Source organism: Primulina huaijiensis, chromosome 10 (assembly GCF_012295235.1).
Source record: "Primulina huaijiensis isolate GDHJ02 chromosome 10, ASM1229523v2, whole genome shotgun sequence".
NCBI classification, from domain to species: Eukaryota; Viridiplantae; Streptophyta; class Magnoliopsida; order Lamiales; family Gesneriaceae; genus Primulina; species Primulina huaijiensis.
In genome coordinates, this window is record NC_133315.1 from 8,463,932 (window position 1) to 8,486,342 (window position 22,411).

Consider the following 22,411-nt stretch of genomic DNA (forward strand, 5'->3'; position numbering starts at 1 on the left):
AAAAAAAATTAATTAAAATGCCAAGGAAATTCAATAACTTGCATGCATGCCAACTTTTTAAATTATATTTTCTAACATGCTAAATTACCCCTTCTTAAATAAGTCTTTATTAACTTATCTCAATACTCCATCTCCAATCCGGCCTCACTTATTTAACTGAAAAGGTGACAATTAAACTACTACGTAAAATAAATAAATTTATAGAAAAGAATTTAAATACTCATGCAATAAAAAAAAATCATTTTAATTTAAAATACTAGAATTATGCATGGCTTATATACGTAGTCTACTTTACGGGTTCTACAAACATAGTCCAATTTCTACGACAAAGCCAACATGCGTTGAAATCACATAATTTATTATTCATATCGTATCACGTATTAAAATTATAAAGCATATAAAACATATATCCTCATAATGCTATTAAACATGAGACGTAAACCTATATTTCATATAATTATGCAGGTAACTTCATAAAATCATATAAAGCATAAAAACTTACAAATTTGAGGCTTGACGACTGAACTTCCCGATACTGATGGTGGCACAACCCTTTACAGAACCATTGCTCTGATACCAACTGAAACGTCCTGCCCTTTTTATTGCTTTAAAAGTACTAGAAATTTTTTTCTCTTATATGCTTTTAAGCCTTTACAAAAATATTTTTATAAAATATTTTTGTCTTTAAAATAAAACATCAACCAACTAGCATTTTTAGAAATCAATGAAATAGTCATAAAAATGAAATCGTCTACTGTTTTACAAACCCTAAAAAGCAATAATTTGAAAATAATAGTCCCATACTAAAGCTCTCAAAAAGCATAAATAATTAGTCTTAAAATTTTTAATAATAAATCATGATTCATAAGTCATAAATGCGGAAATAAATAGAAGCGCTGGTCCTCAGGTTGTGAAGACTCAACACACCATAATCTTTATAGCAAGTAATATATATAAAACCACATGCAACAGTGAAAATACTTTTACGTAAAATAACTTTTCATGACACGCAAACATAAACTTTAACCTTTTCCTTTTCCTCAATAAAACCTTTAACATGATCATGAACATTTTCCTTTTCCATTTCATTTTTCTTTGTTGAATTCAGATCGTTAATTGTGACTTTCCTGACATGACATGACATGATCGATTGATCCATCTACATATAACCACAGTACTGGGCGGCGGGGTACACCAGCAAACTCTCACCGGTCAACTGGGCCCTGGCCTATCATGATTGAATAGAAATACGATCGCCGGGGTTCCCTCGGGGGCCTTTTCCCATAAATGAGTTCCCTCTGGGTCTTTTTCCCCTCACGATATTCTCATTCTTACCGTTACAACAAAACCGTTACCACATATTCGAAATGATGAAAATACGATCGTCGGGCTCCCACTGGGACCATAACCCTCATGACATCTCCATCATTATCGAATTAGTCACAATTACTTCACTTCCTTCAATATTTATATTCTCATCACTTTATAAAAAAAATAATGCATAACATAACGTTTTTGTTTTTGAAACCAAGCATGAAACATGTCTTTTAAATGTCTTCCTTAATTCATAAAAATCTCTTAGACATTTAAAAATCATAATTTAATCATGAACATCTCATAAACATTTTAAAAATAATCATAATATCATAAAAATAGCATTTAGGGCACTGTCATGACGTTTACTAATTTCTAGATGTAAAAAGACCGTTTTACCCCTGGACGTAAAATTTTCCGTTTTTGACTTTTTATTAATTTCATTGACTCTAACATGTCCCAAATAATTATTTAAGCTTACATGAATTTTCTCATATTTTTATTTAGCCTAAATCGAGGACTTTTAAATTAATCTTTAAATGTGACGTATTAATGCGTTTTAATCCCGAATTAAACCAAATATTAATATAAAATTCCCAAACTAAAAACTTAGACTTTTAATAATTATTTGAGCTTAAATATAATTTTTCATAATTTTATAAAGCTTAAAACTAGGTATTTCAATTAATTCGTTAATTAACGTTACGTGCGGCGATTAAATCCCTGAAAATTCCAAAACTTATTATTTTGATCCCAAATTTTTAACATAACATTTTTATGATTTATTCTACCCTTCCAAGTCATGAGTCACCCCCGTGGACCCATGGATTCAATTTTTGTTTCTTAATTTTCGAAATTGGCACCTTATCGAACACACTGAGCCATCTCCTAATTTACTCGAGCCACTCCCGAGCCACCTTGAGCCAAACCTAGCGAACCCACCCAGGGACCCTACTGACCAAGCCCAACCCGAAAAACCAGCCCTGGCCCGACCAAAACACTTCTGGAACTCTACCCCAAGTGCATGCGTGTGTGCAGGTGGAGTGTTTTTGAACAAAAGAACTCCTAACCAATCTAGGACTCCTCCCAAACCTTAACCATCGAGCCACCCTAACCCTAACTGACTCTGGACCACGCCCAGACCAACCCAAGCCCTGGACCCAGCGCACGAGCCTCCTGAATCAGAAGACACCAGCTGCGCGCTACTGCTTCTTCCCATGCTGCGGCTGTCACTTGGCGTGGAAGCTTCTACCCAGGCCACCACCGAGCCCAGCCCTTCTTAGCCTTCCCTGGACCATCCTTGTCTACCGTCCAGACCACCTAGCCCAGCCCTTAACCGAGCCACCCCCCTGAAATTCTGGCCGATCACCAACTCCCTACGGGAAGAGTCCTATGCAGCGTGGACTCTTCCCTAGCCTGGCTGTGCGCGTTCTAGCCCTCTAGGACTCCACCAGGCCCTCTCCCCCAACGCTACTCGATCCTCAGCCAGCCCTGGCCAAGCCCCAAGGGACCATGCAAAACAACCGACCCCCTTGCACCTTGAACACTCCAAAACAAACTCACGGTTCTCTCCACTTTTTGGCCCACGGTTCTAGTTTCCTTCTTCCTGATTTGCCACGTTTTGGTGTGTTTTAGGACTCTTTAAAACATGTAAAAACATCCTTAAAACCTATCCTAATCATGGCAGCCCCTTTAGATAATAAAAATCATGTTTTTGGTTCACATATCATGCTTTAAAATTCACGTTTGATGCAAAAACGAAAATATGATAAAGTGCAACTTGTTTTTCTTTCAAAACATAATTAAATAAATACTATGGTCTGATGGATGGTTGAAGGAAAAAATATGGCGTGCCTTTGCGTTTTAAACGCACGAAAAATCGTTGACGATTGAAGAACGGGACGCAACCTTGGCTTGTTTTCCTAGAACCCTTCGAATTTCCCCTTCAAAGTGATATGTATGTGTGCCGTGTGTGTGTAGTGTTTTGTGAGGAGAGTTTCTGAATTTTTGAAAAGGTGGGAGGCGTGAGTTGTCATGCTAGATGTAGGGTTTTTAACATAATATATATTACATAATTCAACTAATAGGGCTTAGGCCTATTAAGCCTCCTAATTAAGTCCATTAGTTTAATTAAGATTTAAATAAAATATTAACAAAGTTTTTGTTAAATAAATTTGTGAATTTATTAGCCGGGTTTGCCAAAAGCTCGTATTTTAGTTGAAAAACCAACACCGATAAAATTTACGCCCCGACGTATAAAATCACCTCAAAACCCTTATTTTCAAAAATACTAAAAAGCATCGATCATATTTTAAATAATTAAAAATAATTATTTAATAAAAACATTTTACATTTTTCAGCCCTCGGTCCCGTTCCTCGATCGTCACTCGAATAACCTTTAAAAATATATTTTAATGCAACCATGTAGAAAAATATATTTTAAACATGCAATTATGCACAACATAATTAATTAATGCAATTAAAACATTTAATTAAAATACAAGAGAATTTAATAATTGCATGCATGTGGTTTACGCGGACCTTAAAATTTTCGGGGCGTTACAACTTGTACTTAAAATAACATTTTCATAATAATGCATAAACTTAAACATAAAACTTTCCATAAACATTTTCATATCAACATATTTATATTCATATTTATCATAAGCATTTCCATATTCATATCCGTGTTTGTTGAATTCAAATCGTGATTGTGACTCGTATTCGTATTCGTATTGAGCGATGGATCCATCTATATAAAACCACAGTACTGGGCGGCGGGGACATCAGCGAAACTCTCACCCGTCAACTGAGCCTTGGCCAACGTATTAACATACTAACGAATTCGTATCCATGGAAACACGATCGTCGGGCTCCCATTGGGACCTTAACCCTCACGATATCTCCAACATATCATCGTATTAGTCACAATCCCATCACGTCTTTCAACATTTCGTATTTTCATCACTTAACAAAAACATGCATATAATATCATTTTTCTTTTAAAACAAGCATGCAACATATCTTTTAAATATCAATATTAAATCATAAAAATCCATAAACATTTAAAAATCATAATTTAACATATAAAAATTCATAAACATTTAAAACAATCTTATTAGCATATTAAACAGCATTTAGGACACTACCATGACGTTTACTAATTTTCGGGTGTACAATTACCGTTTTGCTCCTAGACGTAAAATCTCACGTATTCGACTTTTTTCTTAATTTCATTGACTCTAACATGTCCCAAATAATTATTTAGGCCTAAATTAAAATTCTCATAATTTTATTTAGCTTAAATACTAGGCTTTTAATTATTCTTTAATTAATCGTTTTTAATGTGTTTTAATCCCGAAAAATTTCAAACTTTAATATAAAATTCCTAAATTCAAAACTTAGACGTTTTATATTATTTTAGCCCTCGTGAACTACGTCTCGACCTCCGTGAGACATGTTTCGAATTAATTTCAATGTAGAAAACCCTAACTGAGCCTATGCTCTCAACCTTGAGCCAACTTTAATTTTTCTCGAGCCAAGCTCGAACCACCTCGACCCGAACCCTGACCAGCCCCTCCAAGAACCCTCTTGGACCCATAGAACCAACAGACTAGACCCCTGACTCGAAACCAAAAGCACAAAACCAGAACATGCAATCGGCCGAGAGACCTACATGACATGGACTACTTGAACTCAAGCCTAGGACCTATCCATCGACCCTGACCCTGAACCAGCTTCTTGTGCACCCACCTAGGACTCTAAAGAGTCACCCTAGCCCAGCCCTGAGCCCCGTGGCCGAACCCATTACTCCCTGCACGTCCGCGCAACCCTGCGCGCTTTCCTTGATGGATCTCGGGTGGAGTCCTAGCTTGCAAGGACTCCTCCCAAACCATGACCCTCGAGTCCTAGCATGGCTAGGACTCTTTCCCTGACCCATACCAGACCCTAGCTAGCCCTGGCCCCAACCCGAGTCCAAGCCAGCCACAAAGTCCCCAAAAACCGAGCCCTACACACCCAATGACAGAATATGGTTCTAGCTTGATCGTTTCTTGATGTGCAACTTTTTTGGTGTGTTCTTACGACTATAAACCCATATAAAACAATGCTTGATCATGTCCTAATCATGTCAGCCCTTTGAACAACATAAAAACATGATTTTGGAACCACAATTCAAAAGTTTAATACACATGTAAGCATAGTTACGAAAATATCAAGTTGTGTGCCTTGTTTTCTTTTCAAAACACACTCAAATAAATATTAGGGTGTGATAGATGTTTCAAGGAAAAAAATAAGACGTGCCTTTGCGTTTTTAACGCACGAAAATCCGTTGACGAAGAAAAGAACGACAACAAGAAACCTTGGGCGAATTTCCTTGAAATTTTCGAAGCTTTACCTCTTGTTTTTGGTGTGTGCTGTGTGATTTTTCTTGGGAGAGAATTGGTGCTTGTTGGGGAAGGGGCGTGGGGTGTTATGGGTTTTAGGATGGGTTTTTTTTTATATTATATAGTAAATTAAAACACTAATCAAGCTTAGGTTCATTAGAGGAGTTAATTAGGTCCATTAGTATTTAATTAAAATACTAAAAATTATTTTGAGTAGAAAAATTTGTGAATTTATTAGCCGGATTGCCAATACGTTCGTATTTTTGTTGAAAATCTCACACATATAAAATTTACGTCCCGACGTATAAAATCACCCTAAAAACCCCTTATTTTCAAAAATAATAAAAAGCATCAATCATATTTTAAATAATTAAAAACAATTATTTAATAAAAATATTTTTTTTCTATTTTTCAGCCCTCGGTCTCCGTTCTTCAATCGCAACTCAAATAACCCTTAAAAATACCTTTTAATGCATATAAGTAGAAAACTACTAAAACACCATATAAACATGTCACATAATCAATCAAGCAATTAAAATTATTTAATTAGCCATTTTTCATATTTCTTAGATTTGCATGCAGTTAGATTGCGTCGTCTTAATTTTAGACCTTACAAATAAAGACCTTGATTTTAATTTAATACAAATGAATCGTAATTCCATGTTGAAACTCATTTATAAACACTGTATAATCTAAATTCGGTCCTAATCGATTCATCCGCCTAAAACATGGATAAATGTCACTTGAGCTCGAGACTAGCATCTGTGATGTTGTGTACAACGTTTAATGGTAAGGGCATAGAGATGCCCAAACATGAAGATGAGTAGTCATATAATCATTATACCGAAACACTCTCCCTAGGACTTTTCAAGTGGTTATCAGTCATCGAGAGGATAAGTCCGTGGATATGATTGTACACCATTAGTCCTTACGACCCGGGACAACACTCTGACTCTATATGCTAGGGTTGTGAATTGACTCGTTTACCGACTCCAGAAAGGTCATCAGGTGGCGATATTGAGTACAGTTTCGACGCATGTAGCAGCCAATGCATTGTAGTCGGGAATTTACCGCTCACCTACGGATGTGGATATCCTGTGTTATCTAATGAAATAATAGTGCATGGAATCTCTGGCAAGAGTATGAGATGTACGTTAGAGAAGGAGTTCTCCAATTTTACATGTGATGCCACTATTTATTCTCAAATATGTGTCACATAGTTATCTAATTCTTATGCAACCCTCGATAAACCTATTGTTGCAGATTCGATCGGGATATATGAGATAAAGGGACCTTATTGTACGTTAGTCATAACCGACTGGTTCTTGCAGGCACTATCCGTGATACCTAGGGAATCATGAGGCGATGCTACTAGACGCTCTTACCATGATTCGATGGGTTTAATCAGAAATATGATTTCTGACATTCTCATGATCAATTGTTGATACATAGATTGGGGCAAATTAGGGTAAGCCCGAATAAAGGATTATGTCGTGAATCACAAAGAGTTGTGAACTCACGGCTAGCTGTATCCCTGAACCATTGAGTGTCACACAAGTACTGGATTATTTTGTTCGTGTTGAGATAATAAATTCAAGGAGTTGAATTTATATAAACATTGAGATAACAAATTCAAGGAGTTGAATTTATGAGATAATAAATTCAAGAAGTTGAATTTATAAAATTTGGAGAGAATAAATTCAAGGAGTTGAATTTATAAAATTTGAGAATTTATATTATTAAACTCAAAAGTTGAGTTTATTAAATATTAAATTAAATATAGTGGGAAGTGTGTTTAATGGGCTTGTAGGAATACAAGTCCAACATACTAAATAATTAAATTTCTTAATGGACTTTGATTAATTAATTAAAATAGTTGGACTATTCCAATTAATTAATCAAGCTCATTAATGTTAATTATGAAAATTTGGTCATGACTTGACTATAAAAGATACTAGAGAGCCATAACCCTAGCCTCCACTGGCCTCCATTCTCTTCAAGAGAATTTTCGAGAATTGCTCTCCTTTTCTCTCAAAATTTTCGGCCTCCTTCAAAGAAAATTTGGTTTAATCCGCCTCTCGATTTTTAATCTCCAACGAAAAATATCTTCTATACTTTCTAATGCAAGTTGGAAGAGGAACAAGTAATCCGATCGTGGACCTGATTCGAAGATTGAAGAAAGGAGATTTGAAGAACGTACATGGGATTTACAACAAGAGCTACGTTCGCTTATACCGACGTAGTTGGAGCCAAATAAAAATTCACTAAGGTAAAAGTTTAAATATTCTATGTATGTTTATTTAATCAAAACCATACGAGTGTCTAAATATTTTGATTGTCAAAATAAAATAAAAATTTTAAATTTTCACTGCGTTTGGGCACGAGAAAACCCGATTCACAACAATTATTCCGATTAAATATAAATCAAATTAATTATAAAAAGACTGTATAAGTACGCAATGCGTGCACCGCTTATCTAAGTGGAAAAAAAAGTTCCTCATTCAAGTTCCTTAATTTGGCAATGGAATGTATGTCTTATATTCCACAAGCACATTACCATGATTAACCCATCTTTCCGTTTCCAACAGTTCAAATTTCTAATCCACCGCTTTATGTAAGTGAAACGAAAATGTTTCATACTAAACATCTGATCCTTAGAGGTTATGTCACAGACCTGCTAACAAACTTAATATGAAGTGCCAAACATCTTCCGAAATAACACTAGCCACAAGAATTATATTATATTACAAAAAAAGCAACATTGTGAAAGAAACATGATTTGAAGGATGGCGGTCCTCTACCCAAAAAAATCAAATACTATGCACTACTTTTTCCAAAAAAATATATGTGAAGAATTTCAGTTAACAAGATTAGGACAACAGCATAACAACTTAAATTCACCCCAAAAATAACTTGCCGGTATAGAAGCAATGGGCAAGTGCTCACGACACCAAACAGAGTAGAGATTCGTCGTCGACTCATTCAATGATATTGGACAAACAAACTGATTCAACCTACAATATTAACACTTCTCCAAATGCGAGCACCAGTTAAGCTGAAATTCAAACGACTTTACCAGAAAGGAAGGTGTTTGATTTGGACGGGACTCCCAACAATGACAATAAGCTGCACCGAATTGCAGAGCTCCTCCTTCAATTCACTGAATCTCCGCCGGTCTCGGATACTGTTGAATCGAACCCGAACCCGAACTCGCAAACCGTTAATACTTGGAAAAGCCCAGAATTGCTATCGAACGAGCATTTTAATCGATTTTTTTTGGCTAATTTGTTGAAGTGAAGGGAAAGTGAGGTAATTTGGACAGGGTTTTGAGGTCGCGTAAGGTTTTTCGTCAATGCTACTGTACTCTGTAACGCCATTGAGGTGAAATGATCGCCGAAATTGGGTTTATGGTTTACCCATGTCGATTTGATTTTTATTACGAGGAAAGACAACCCGGCTCAATGGAACCAGCCTGAAACCGGACCGGGGTTAACGGTTTTTCTCACTCGGTCAATAGTTTCAAGGTTTTTGGAAGTGTTAAACATGTCGACTTAGGGAGTATATTGGTTATAGACTTTTAATGACTTTTATGGAGTTTAAAAGTCTAAAAGTATTTAAACTAGACTTTTATATACTCCATAAAAGTTTAGTGGTATTCAATGTAAACTTTTGTAGAATTTTAAAAAGTCATGTGGTATTCAAACTTGACTTTTAAAAACTTTACAAAAGTCTATAGATATTCAAAGTGTCAATAGACTTTTAATGACTCTATGGAATTCTATTAAGTACAAGAATTAAAGCATAAGGTACAACAATAAAATGTCAACAAAAGTCTTTGATTCAACCTAAAGATTTGTATGTACATTTAATTGAGAAATCTCCTAAATTCACATACTCAATACAAACTTTCATTCTTTTCTCATCTATTTATTTTTCTTTTTATTTGTACTTTTTAAAAACATAATTAAAATTTAATTTTTTATTAATTATTATATAACATTTTATTTTTAATTATTTTCTTTAATTTTAGTTAATCTATATCTTAAATTATTGTATAAGCAAATTCATACCGATACTATACCAAAATTTTCGGTTTACCAAACCAAAAAAACCTTACAGTTTAAAAAAAGTTATAATTTATTGTTTTAAAATATTATATATTTTAAAATTTTTGTATATTTTTCCGTTATTTCGGTATATACCAAAATTTTCAAATTGGATATCGTTATCTTACCGAAAAATTCGGTATTGTTACCGTACCGTACCGAAATCTTCGGTATACTTAAAATTCGGTAAATTCAATATTTTTTTGTTACGGTAATCTCGGTATACCGAAAATTCGGTATTTTTTCCCACCCCTAACAGGGCTTGTATTGGCATGTGCTATATTACACAATTTTCTTTGAAAGAATTGTCAATTTGATGAATTTCAAATTGAACTATATAATGAAGCTCAATTGTCTTCATCAGCACAAGTTTATGAAGGTGACGACTTTGATAAGTTATTTAATACTAAAAAACAACGAGCAAATGCTAATGCATGAAGGGATACCATAGCCAATGGAATGTAGAACAATGTTGATCAAATTGTCAGTAATGATCAGATATTTTTTTATAAAAGGCTACTATTATGAACTTATAAAAATATTGTTCATTAATATGTTGAATTGACATAAAGAATTGAAATTTTGATTTCATTAAATTGGATAGTTCATTTGTCGTTTTTCACAAATTAAATTGATTTAACTTTTAAGTAAGTAAAATTCATTTACATTCATAAAAAAAAAAAATTAAAATTGAAGAGGTTATCTATGTCCAATAATTATTTTAAAAAAATTAATAAAAAATAAATCACAATTATAAACTACAAAATTCACATAATTCTATGAAAAAGTTTACAAAAATCTACAAAAATCTTGAAAAAAGTCTATAAGAGTCTATGAAATTTGTTTTACAATTCTATGAGATTCCACAAAAGTCTATCATTTAAAAAAAGTCATTAAAAGTCTTTGAAAGTATAGAATGAATACACCCCGTAAATTTTAATTAAAGATGATGACAAGTCTTCCACATTCCAATTTTGATAATTTTTTCACTATCAAGTTAAAAACTCTAAATCTTAGCACTTAAAATTTGTAAAGCGCAAAAAAGTTAAAATTCTTTTAAAACGAATTTAAAAATTAAAAATCATTGGTTAATTAGAATGGTTCCTGTGATTGGAATTCATGTTCCAACGACCATCTTCATCGCTCACATCAACAAAATAATTTAAAACAGTAGAAAATAATTAGGCCTTTTAGACATTTCCACAATAATTCAGCAAAATCAATAATATTTATATGAAGAACAAATAGCCCAATTCGTCAGCTTGCTTTGTAAACCAACCCACAGACACCAAGTCCACAATTGATAGTTTTTGGACAGCAAAATCTAACTTTCCGCACAAAAAAGTTTTGCTATCCACTGAAAAATAACACTTACAATATATGCATTCCTTTAAAGGGTCCCCAACTCCACTACAAAAGGGCTATCATCACTCACCACCACTGGTAGAAAAAAGCACAACATACCAAGATAAGTTTGACATTTCCTTCTCTATTCGAGTCTAGAGTGGACATGCGTCGTACTTTTCCATTATTTTCGATATACTGTTGAATATAAGATCGCCTTTACAAAAAGCAAGAAAAAACGTCTGACTTAGATTTCAACTAAAAGATAGTGCAAAATGAGGTGTTGCATGATCTCAGCGGCAGAGGCTAAGGTGCACAGAACAGGGGAAAATAAAGCTCGAAAAATTTGGGATCGAGGGCGAAATCTTTAAGAGGAAGTGAACTGTTCCCTGGTAGAGTTTATCTGGCTTTCACGTCTTAATTTAACCTTTGGATGCGCATGGATTTGGTTTTGGAGTGTTATGAAGGGGGATTTGATTGGGGCTTGATGAATGTGGCCGTGTCTGGAGGTTGTGTTGTAGATAGCCGAAGCAAGCGAGATGGGCATGATGCAGATTGCCCTGGATTGAAGGAATTGCATTGCAGCACCGATGTTTTCTTCCATGAGCTCAGCAACTTGTCGTTCTGTACCATCATTTGACCACTTCTCCCATGCTGGCTGAGCTCGTCCATTGTTAATGACTTCTTCCTGCAAAAGTACACCGAAAGAAGATGAAATCACTTGAAGGCAGAGGAGGAAGATGATCGTTTTCTTCTGGTATACCTCTACTGATGTTATTGGAATGTCAGTCACAAGTGGTGCCACCGCACCAGCTCCTCCCAATCTACTCATGCTCAATACCTGGAACATGAAAGATTGAAATTAGGAGAACGGCTAGAATAGAAATTAGGAGAACGGCTAGAATATCAAGTGATGCTAAAATTATCAACAAGCGGATTTTAAGTAGATACAGACCGTGTTCTGCAAAAGAAAACCCACCCAAACAATACCCACGATATTCAACAAGATGAAAGCAAATAAACCTGAAATGGATCTTTGAACCTAACAGAAAGAAAGGTAAGGATTATATATCTACCTTCACTTGGAGCCTCAAAAACTTCACATAATCCACAATTTCGTCAAGCATAGCTGCTCTATCAGTCTGCACAAAAATCTTTAATTTGAAGAAGCAACAAGAATTTGGGAGAATGAACAGCAAACCATAAGAAAACCAATTTCCATATTTACGAATATTCAACGGAATGAAAAAAACTCCAACGGAAGTAAAAACATCTTCCCCATAATACATAGGACAGAATAAATCCTAAAGAAGTATCAAAGATTGATGACGATTTTATGGGGGATGGGACCGTGGGAGCAAAGATTGATACCTACTGACATTCAAATATCTGAAATTTCGTGCTACTTTTAAAGAATGCAACCGGGAATGAGTCGCATGAGATCTTATTACAGGGAACTTCAAACACATTTATATACCTTGCCTCCTCATCAAATAAAGAGTTCTTTCACTTACTAAAGTTCATGATTGGGCAAAACACAAATGTAAGTTCAAGATTTGATTTCATAAGCAGAGATCTAACGTACAATTGACCACCAGCATTTGTACGAGAAAACCAACCTTGTTGACACTTGGAACCAACTCTTGCAACGCTCTTATCTTTTCAGCTATTCTTTCTCGGCGCAACTGTAAAGTATATAAAAAAAAAAAAACATCAAACATCTCGGTATTATATGGATAAAAGTGCCTCATTCGCATCATCATCATAACATAATGTCATTTAGTGACAAGTGCCGATTTCATTCAACATGATCATCTCGAAAGCATCTTTATTTTTTTTAATTCTAAAAGCATAATCAATTTTGAATAATAACGATTGTCAAAAGACTTATATACAAGGACGACATATAGCAAATCATCGTTTGCAAAATTCTTTATCTCCCATCAGAAAACAGGATCCAGTCATCCGTAAAATATGTCCCCTTTTCAAGATCATATTCAAGAATTAAAGAGTCTCAACGCCAACTATAAGCGCACTAAAATGATAGGAAAGAAAATCTCGTAAGATGTTTTCTACGAAACGAGAAATGATACCCTTTCAGCTATGCTGTGTGGATCTGTAGCTTGACCTCGTCTAGCCCGAACTCGTGGGCGAGCTGCCGGTGGCTGCGGCCCTTGTGGACCTGTATTGAGCATTTGCTGTCCATGATAACCCTGTAAATAAAAATCAAAATTGTACCAAATAATCAAAACCCATAATCAAGCAAGAGTGAATCAGGATCAATACTAGTGTCCCGTCCAAAATAATTCAATCAGAAACTAATATAATCTGAAAAACGACCCCAAATTTCATACAAAACTAAACGACACTTGCCGATTTAACAGAAGAAGAAGCGCCGGAATTTAAAACGTCGTCTCGGAACCTTTTCCCACTCCCCGACGCATCGTCCATTTTCATAAACCCTACCTTCCCATGCTCCAAGCTCAACCCCAACGGAAACCCACCGCCGCCAGCTTGACCAAGCCCTCCGTAAGGTCCTCCAATGCCAACTCCCATCCCCACTCCACCTAGGTGAGCAGAGACATCTCCAGAGCCCAGCTGTAACATCATCGTAGCTGAGGAATTGTTGCCAGCATCGTTTCCCGCCAAGTTGGATTCGGCACCGGTAGTGTAGCTTGGAAATCCCAGAATTTGTTCAAGAAAGTCGTCGGATGGCGTTTCTCCTGAATGGTTGGCCATGGCGAGTACTTGTACAAGATTTCTGAATGATCTGGGGAGCAAAAATACACAATTGCAGGCCCACTGTTAAGGATTTTGGAGGAGCGAGCACCATTAAATGCGCGTATGGCTGTGCATATACATATACGTATCTTAGACGGAAACCTCAGTTTCTTACTTTCCACGCAGTGATGGAAAGCCAAGAAGAAAGAAGATTAGGGACGATGGATGAATGAATGAATGAATGTTTCCCGTTCCAGCTTATATATACTCTCATAATTAATTTTGTTTCTATAATATAATATTATATATATTATTTTTTCTTTCATCTGTCCAAATCATTAAATATATTAATTATTTTTTTACTTTTTGAACAGATATACTTTTATTCATTTAATATAATTGTAATTTTCAACATGTTTTTTTATCACATAAAAAACTCAAACATAAAATTTAAATTTCTTTTTTAATTCGCCAAAATACATAATCCAACATCTAAATTTAGTTATTTAGTATTATTATTATTATTTACTTTTTGGACTGATATACTTTTATTCAATTTAATATAATTGTAATTTTCAACAAGTTTTTTATCATATAAAAACTAATTAAAAAAAGATAAATGATAGTTTATTTAGTAAAACTTTTTTTTCACAAAATTTATCTTAATCTGTGTGTAAACAAAAAGAGTAGAAATTTATTTGTATAACTGGTTTGTCTAATAATATTTTTAATCTTTTTGAAAAACCAAATAAACGTATATATGTGGAACGTAGGAAATAAGAATTATCTGTATTTATTAAAGATGATAAATTGAAGTTGTTTAATAAATAGTTTAACCTCTATGGAATATGAATTTGGAATGTTCGTAGCATACTTCTTGTTTACGCAATGATACCATCGTAAATAATAATTTTAAGATAATGGAAAATTATGCATAAAAATTAGGATTAAGAAATATTAAATGATTCGATATTTTTTTTCACGTAGCTTGTTGTAATTTTTATTATTTTATACTTTGTATCTTTTATTGCGAGTTTTATTAATTAGGAAAAAAAAAGAAAGGAAAGGAATGGATTAGATCAATTACAATAAATAGTCAAAAAATGAAGTTATGCTTGTTAAGGTGTAAATAGGTAACTATAATTACAGGAATTAAAATCTAATTCTTGATAAGCAAATTAGAATTGAGAGATCATATTTCAGTAGAGCTCAATCTGCTATACAAGATTTAACACTAAGATTTTTAACCTTTCATATAATATTATCAGAAATAATTGCAACAAAACATACGGAAATCCATGATAGCGATTTTATTTAGATAAAGCCTTACACAACCAAATTTCTTTAGTTCTTTATTGGATCAATCACATTTTCTTAATTTTAACCAATTGTGGAATATCATTAATCTTCTCTTGAATGGGAAATAAAATGAATGATTTGTTTGTTTATTAATAGATTTGGTTTGGAGACTACAAACCTTCAATATGTACATTAAATGTGTATTTTCAAAACACCCATAAATGACATTCTTTGAATTTACTAATTCAATTAGAATCTCATAAATCCTAGTTAAAAATTGTAATGTTTCAACACACTAAATTACGTACTTAAATATAAATCTTGAGTCGACTTTATAAATAACTTATTTGACTCAATTAATTGTATAGTGTGAAGGCCTATGAATCCTTGCTTGAAAATTTGCGGAAAAATTAAAAATTTTCTTTTTAAATGATCAAAATGCCTCATTCATAATTAAACCGATAAACAAAGTTTGATATTCAAAATGGCAGCGGAAGAAAAGATTTATTTGCGAAATAACAATTTAAGAGTATCCCACAACTGTTAAAAATTGTTTGAGAAATAAAATAATAAATGCTGAACTGAGGTCCTCGGGTGCCACTACTGCTGACCCAAGCTGGCTCACTGGTCCCCGCCCTCGGCCCTGACCTCATCAGTACCTACAACAATCAAGTCTAGTGAGCCTAAAGACTCAACATGCATATATCGTAGGTAACGAGTAAATACTAGTAAAATTTTGCATGGGATAAAATATCATGTCATGGGGCATACTGAAAATAACCTGTACTGAGCAATTATAATACGTGCATGACTGAATTAAAATCGTAGTAAAAATGTTGCTCCTTGGAGCCCTGTACTGAAATAACTGGTAATAATTTTCTGTTGAGATTATGGTCTACGCATGTGGCCCCTGCACTGAACTGAACTGATCGGTAACTGGCTACCGGGGGAGTATCAAACTGAACTGAACTGACCGGTCACTGGCGACCGGGTGGTACCAAACTGAACTGATCGGTCACTGGCGACCGAGTAAATAGTGCTCCCAAAATAGTGAATTGACCACAAGCAATATCGCATAAATCTCAAAATAAGTATTTTCTATTTTCATGCACGTAATATAATTAAATTGCATAATGAAATATCCTGTATTATTTTACCAACTGGATTGGATCGTTCCCAGGCTCGCTGCAACCTAAATATGCCATGAAAAATATGCAATAGCTTCTACTTGACCAACTATGCAATTTAAGTTAAAAAAAATGCGACAATGACGCTCGACGACTTCGTATTTAATCATGACTCCGAGCCAACCCGAACCAACACTGAACCAACGTATAGTCATGATTAAAATACACTTAAAATTATGAATTTATGCTCCTAAAATGGTGAGGGCCGAAATCTAGGTGAATGGAGGCCAAAACATGAAACGCTCTTTCGAGAGTCAATTTGGCACATCGCACCGTAAATTCTCGTACGACCTCAAAAATGATCCGAATCACGAACGGCCAAAAACGTGGCCTTCCTAACTCGATGAGGCACTGTCCAGTCCAAGGCCATAGGCTAAAAGCCAACCAAGAACTCAAACGAGCCTCCGAACCGACACAGCAAGTTGCTGTCAAATTCCAGCAGCAGCAACTTCGCTTGCATCGCGTCGTTTGCGAGACTTTTGGCCATTGGGGCTTGAACCACCGACCAGAGCCTCTCCACAACATCCCAAGGAATGATTTGAACCATGGCTAAGGGCCCTAGGCCAGCCACCATTCGAATTATTCCAGCAACATCAGAAAAGTTCCACCCGATAGCACCCTTGCGCGCGTGAGGGGTGTTTTGCTTTGTTCGTTGTCTCGTGTCGTTCCAGTGGCCATTTCATTGACCATGGCACGACCTAGACATCTTGGGGTATGGTATGAACCGTGGCTAAGGGCCATAGGCCAACCAAGATCCATCCCATACCATCAAAAACCGAGGGACACATGCAGAATTAAAAAGGGGCGAAGGGGCTGTTCTTGCTTTGTGTTTAAAAACCGATGCACCATGGACCAAGCCACCAAAAGGGTGACTTAGTCACGTCTTAGACATACTAGGGAAGTGATCTAACCATGGCTATAGGCCCTTAGGGCAGCCAAGATCAGATCTTTTCCTATGACAGCAGAAACTGAAATTTCGAAGCACACAATGGCAGTGGAGGAAAGCTGCTGTCATTTCGGGTTTCATCATGCATGGGGCTGGTTTGAATGGACCAACATGGTCCTAATGCATCCTATTACGTGTCTAGATGTAGCCTGGTGAGCCTGGAGTCGAGCCAACCACCTGAATGCACAAAAACAAGCAAAACCGTGAACTGCACAAGGAAGGACCGAAATCTGCATGTACTTTTGTTTTTGAAATTTCATGGTGTGTTTCGGTTTTTGCAATAAATGATGATCATGTGATGTTAAATAAATGATAATAGGACTTGATTGAGGTTTGAAAGAAATAAATACATGCCTTGGATTTTTCGTTTGAAAGAAAAACGAAAAGAAGAACGATACGGCGCGGACGAGTGGAACGCTTTCTTATCTTGCTACTTGCTCGATTTTTCTCTCTTGTTCTAGGCTATGAGGGTCACGATTTTTAATCTGAAATGGCTGCTGTTTTCGGTGATGGAGGAGGGGATTAAGTGGTTAGGGGAGTGAGTGGGAGATCCACTAATAAAGGGATACCAAGTCTACCTTTCTTTTCAAATTTGAAATGTTGTTTGCTATCAAAAATTTTGGATGGATAATTTAATGGGTGTGGCCGATTTCTCTAGCTAGACTAGGTTAGGATAATGCTTGTTAATTAATTAAATGGTGCTCCCAAAAATCAAAGAATGATATCAAAGATTTTTCTTGGGGATATTAGAGGTGCATATGGACGATTTTAAGGTCTAGGTGCAAAGGGAGAATTGGTTTAATTAAATCTTGGTAGTGATTTAAAAGTTGGGGAGGATAAATCTATCTAGAATATTTAAGGGGATAAATAAAGAATGAGTTGAAATAAAAATCACAATTAAATCTTTAAAAAAAACAACATGGCCGATTTTTTTTTATAGCTAGGTGGGGTGGGATCTTGCTCCATTAATTATCATAGAAGATTTGTTGTGATATAATTATCTCCCAATAAAAATGGATAGGAAGACTATTAATTAAATGGGTTGTCAACTAAACTTTTAAATTGAATAATAGGGGCCGAAAATTATAATAAAGAGGAGGGAAAATATTTATTGAATATTGTATTTTAACTCTTTAGTGTTTTATCTACTCATTAAATATTTAAAAGAATTAAGGAATTAATTATTGAACTCTATTTACTACTTATCTCCACTTATTTAAATAATTCCTTAAACCTTCTTTTACAATAAATTTACTTATTAATTATCTTAAATAAATTTTAGGAAATGTTTTCTTAGCATTAAATTTTTATCTCTTTACTCCAACTCCGGTCCGGCCTCACTTAATGAACTGAAAAGAATAAAATTTAAACTACTGAATAAAATATTTAGCTTCAAAGAATGCATTTAAATACTCATGCAATGAAGTCAATTTAATTAAAAAATTTAGAATTATGCATGGCTTATACGCAGTCTAATTACGGGTTCTACAACTCTCCCCCCCTTAAAGAAATTTCGTCCTCGAAATTAGAACTCACCAAATAACTCGGGGTACCGACTCCTCATTTCTGGCTCAGACTCCCACGTAGCTTCCTCCTCTGAATGGTTGAGCCATTTTACTTTGACTCGCTTAACCAACTTGTTCCGCAGCTTCTTCTCCTGTCTGTCTAAGATCTGCACTGGTCTCTCCTCATAAGACAGGTTCGGGGTAAGCTGCAACGGCTCAAAGTTCAGCACATGCGAAGGATTCGCCATGTACTTTCTCAGCATGGAGACGTGGAACACATTGTGTACTCCGGCCAGATTCGGCGGAAGAGCAACACGATAAGCTAGCGTCCCAACTCTGTCAAGGATTTCAAAGGGTCCAATGAATCTCGGACTGAGCTTCCCTTTCTTCCCAAATCTCATGACACCCTTCATAGGTGCCACCTTCACGAAAACATGGTCGCCGACTGCGAACTCTAGATCTCTCCTCCTCTGATCTGCATAACTCTTCTGTCGACTCTGAGCAGTCCTCATCCTATCGCGGATCTGGGCTACTACATCAACAGTCTGCTGAATAATCTCTGGACCCAATTCTGCTCTCTCTCCTACTTCATCCCAATGAACAGGAGATCTACACTTGCGGCCATACAGAGCTTCATACGGAGCCATACCAATAGATGACTGGAAGCTGTTGTTATAGGTGAACTCCACCAATGGCAACTTCGACTCCCAACTCCCTGAGAAGTCAATCACACAAGCACGGAGAAGATCCTCTAAAATCTGAATAACTCGTTCTGACTGACCATCTGTCTGAGGATGGAAAGCTGTGCTAAACAGCAACTTCGTACCCATAGTCGAATGCAAACTCTTCCAAAAAGAGGAAGTGAATCTGGGGTCTCTGTCAGATACTATCGAAACGGGAATACCATGGAGTCGGACTATCTCCCGGATGTACAACTCCGCATACTGCATCATGGTGAAAGTCGTCTTAATAGGCAAGAAGTGCGCTGATTTGGTAAGACGATCTACAATCACCCAGATGGCATTTGATCCTCTGACTGACTTCGGCAAACCGGTCACGAAGTCCATGGTAACATTCTCCCACTTCCACTCGGGAATGGGAAGAGGCTTGAGCAACCCTGCTGGTCTCTGATGCTCTGCTTTCACTAACTGACAAGTCAGACACTCAGATACAAAACGTCTGATGTCTTTCTTCATCCCTGGCCACCAATACAATAGCTGCAGATCCTTGTACATCTTCGTACTCCCAGGGTGAATGGAGTACGGCGACATATGGGCCTCTGATAAGATGTCTGCTCGGATAGAATCACTGCTAGGAACCCATATCCTGTCTCGGTATCTCACAATACCGTCGCTGACTGTATACAAGACACTGCCCTTGGCTTCATCCCTCTTCTTCCACTGTGCCAATTGCTCATCTGCTGACTGACCATTGCGAATACGGTCAAGAAGAGAGGACTGAATGGTCAAGGTAGATAGACGGGGAACTCTACCTTGAGGATATGACTCTAGATTAAACCTCTGCATCTCAAGCTGAAGAGGTCTCTGAATCGTCAAATGAGCCATTACTGCGACTTTTCTGCTCAATGCATCTGCAACTACATTAGCTTTACCCGGGTGGTAGCTAATGTCACAGTCGTAATCCTTCACAAGCTCCAACCAACGCCTCTGACGCATGTTCAGCTCCTTCTGCGTAAAGAAATACTTGAGGCTCTTATGGTCGGTAAAGATCTGGCACTTCTCTCCATACAGATAATGCCTCCAAATCTTCAAGGCAAAAACTACTGCGGCCAACTCTAGATCATGGGTAGGGTAATTCTTCTCGTGGATTTTCAACTGTCGAGAAGCATACGCTATCACTTTCCCATGCTGCATCAATACTGCGCCTAAACCGAGCTTCGAAGCATCGGTATAAAGGACAAACTCGCCGGGCCCTGACGGCATGGCCAACACTGGTGCTGAGATAAGAGCTTGCTTCAAGGTATCGAAGCTCTTCTGACACTCCTCGCTCCACAAGAATTTAGCATTCTTCTTGGTCAAAGATGTGAGTGGGACGGCAATAGAGGAGAATCCCTTAATGAACTTCCTGTAATATCCTGCTAGCCCAAGAAAACTGCGGACCTCTGATGCATTCTGCGGCACAACCCAATCTCTGACTGCGGCAACTTTCGCTGGGTCTACCTCAATACCACTGCTAGAAACAATGTGGCCTAAGAACGCCACCTTCTCTAACCAGAATTCGCACTTACTGAACTTTGCGAATAATTTGTGCTTCTGCAAGGTCTGTAAAACTGTGGTCAGATGCCTGCTGTGCTCCTCTTGACTCTTGGAGTAGACGAGAATGTCGTCTATGAACACTATCACAAACTGGTCAAGATACTGCTGAAATACGCGATTCATGAGATCCATGAAGATCGCTGGCGCATTCGTCAGACCGAACGGCATCACAAGGAACTCGTAGTGACCATAACGAGTCCTGAAAGCAGTCTTGGAAACATCAGCATCTCTCACCCTCAACTGGTGATAACCGGAGCGCAGATCAATCTTGGAGAAAATCGAAGCTCCCTGTAACTGGTCAAACAGATCCTCAATCCTCGGAAGTGGGTATTTGTTCTTCACTGTAACCCTGTTCAACTCCCGGTAGTCAATGCATAGTCTCATAGAGCCATCCTTCTTCTTAACAAACAAGACTGGCGCGCCCCAAGGTGAAAAACTAGGGCGAATGAACTCCTTGTCAAGAAGTTCCTGAATCTGCTTCTTAAGCTCTGCCATCTCTGTCGGTGCAAGTCGGTACGGTGCTTTTGAGATCGGAGCCGTACCTGGCATAAGCTCAATGGAAAATTCCACCTCTCTCTCAGGTGGCATACCAGAGACGTCTTCAGGAAAAACGTCTAAGAAATCTCTGACAATCGGAACATCCGAGGCTGACTGGCTGGGTGCCTCGGGGACAGATAAAAAGGTTGCTAGAAATGCCCGACACCCTCTATGCACGAGCTTCCTAGCCTGAACATAAGGAATAATACGCGGTAGAGGAAAGTACCTGTCTGGCTCAAATAAGAACTGCTCCATTCCCGGCGGTCGAACAAGAACAGATCTCCGCTGGATGTCTATCAACACTCTGTTCCGCAATAGCCAGTCCATCCCTAGGATGATGTCAAATTCTGGCATCGGTAGCACAATAAGATCCGCATACACAAGATTTCCATGCAGCTCAAGGTCTATATCTCTGATCACATTAGTAGCTGCCATTTCCTCGCCTGACAGCAGCACTACTGAAAAGGCTGTGTCTAGCCCAATGGTCTTGATCTTAAGAAAGTTCGCAAAGACCTCCGAAATAAACGAGTGAGTGGCCCCTGAATCTATCAAGGCCTTGGTAGCGGAACCAGATATAAAAATTCTTCTTGAAAGATCGGAACTCTAAGTTGAATCCAATAGCTACAAGAATTAAACTTATAGACATGCAAAGATCAAAGTTCTTCTAGCTTAAATTCCCAAAATAATATTGAGTAGAGCATGCAATCCTATATCAGTTTCTAAGTTCAAGATCTTAATTCTGGTTCCCAAAACACGGAAATTCAAATAATAACTTAAAGCTTAAAGGTACC

At 36.8% G+C, this 22,411-nt stretch overlaps 1 protein-coding gene across 1 annotated transcript; it reads right to left on the reverse strand.

Annotated features, from left to right (window-relative positions):
- Positions 1-11,130: 11,130 nt before the first annotated feature.
- LOC140986413 (transcription factor UNE12-like) lies at positions 11,131-14,112 on the reverse strand. Its single transcript, XM_073454646.1, is given in 7 exon segments — positions 11,131-11,666; positions 11,668-11,837; positions 11,913-11,990; positions 12,226-12,291; positions 12,769-12,834; positions 13,243-13,362; positions 13,523-14,112. Coding segments are annotated over 7 exon segments (924 nt in total). The 5' UTR covers positions 13,889-14,112; the 3' UTR covers positions 11,131-11,608.
- Between the last annotated feature and the right edge of the window lie 8,299 nt (positions 14,113-22,411).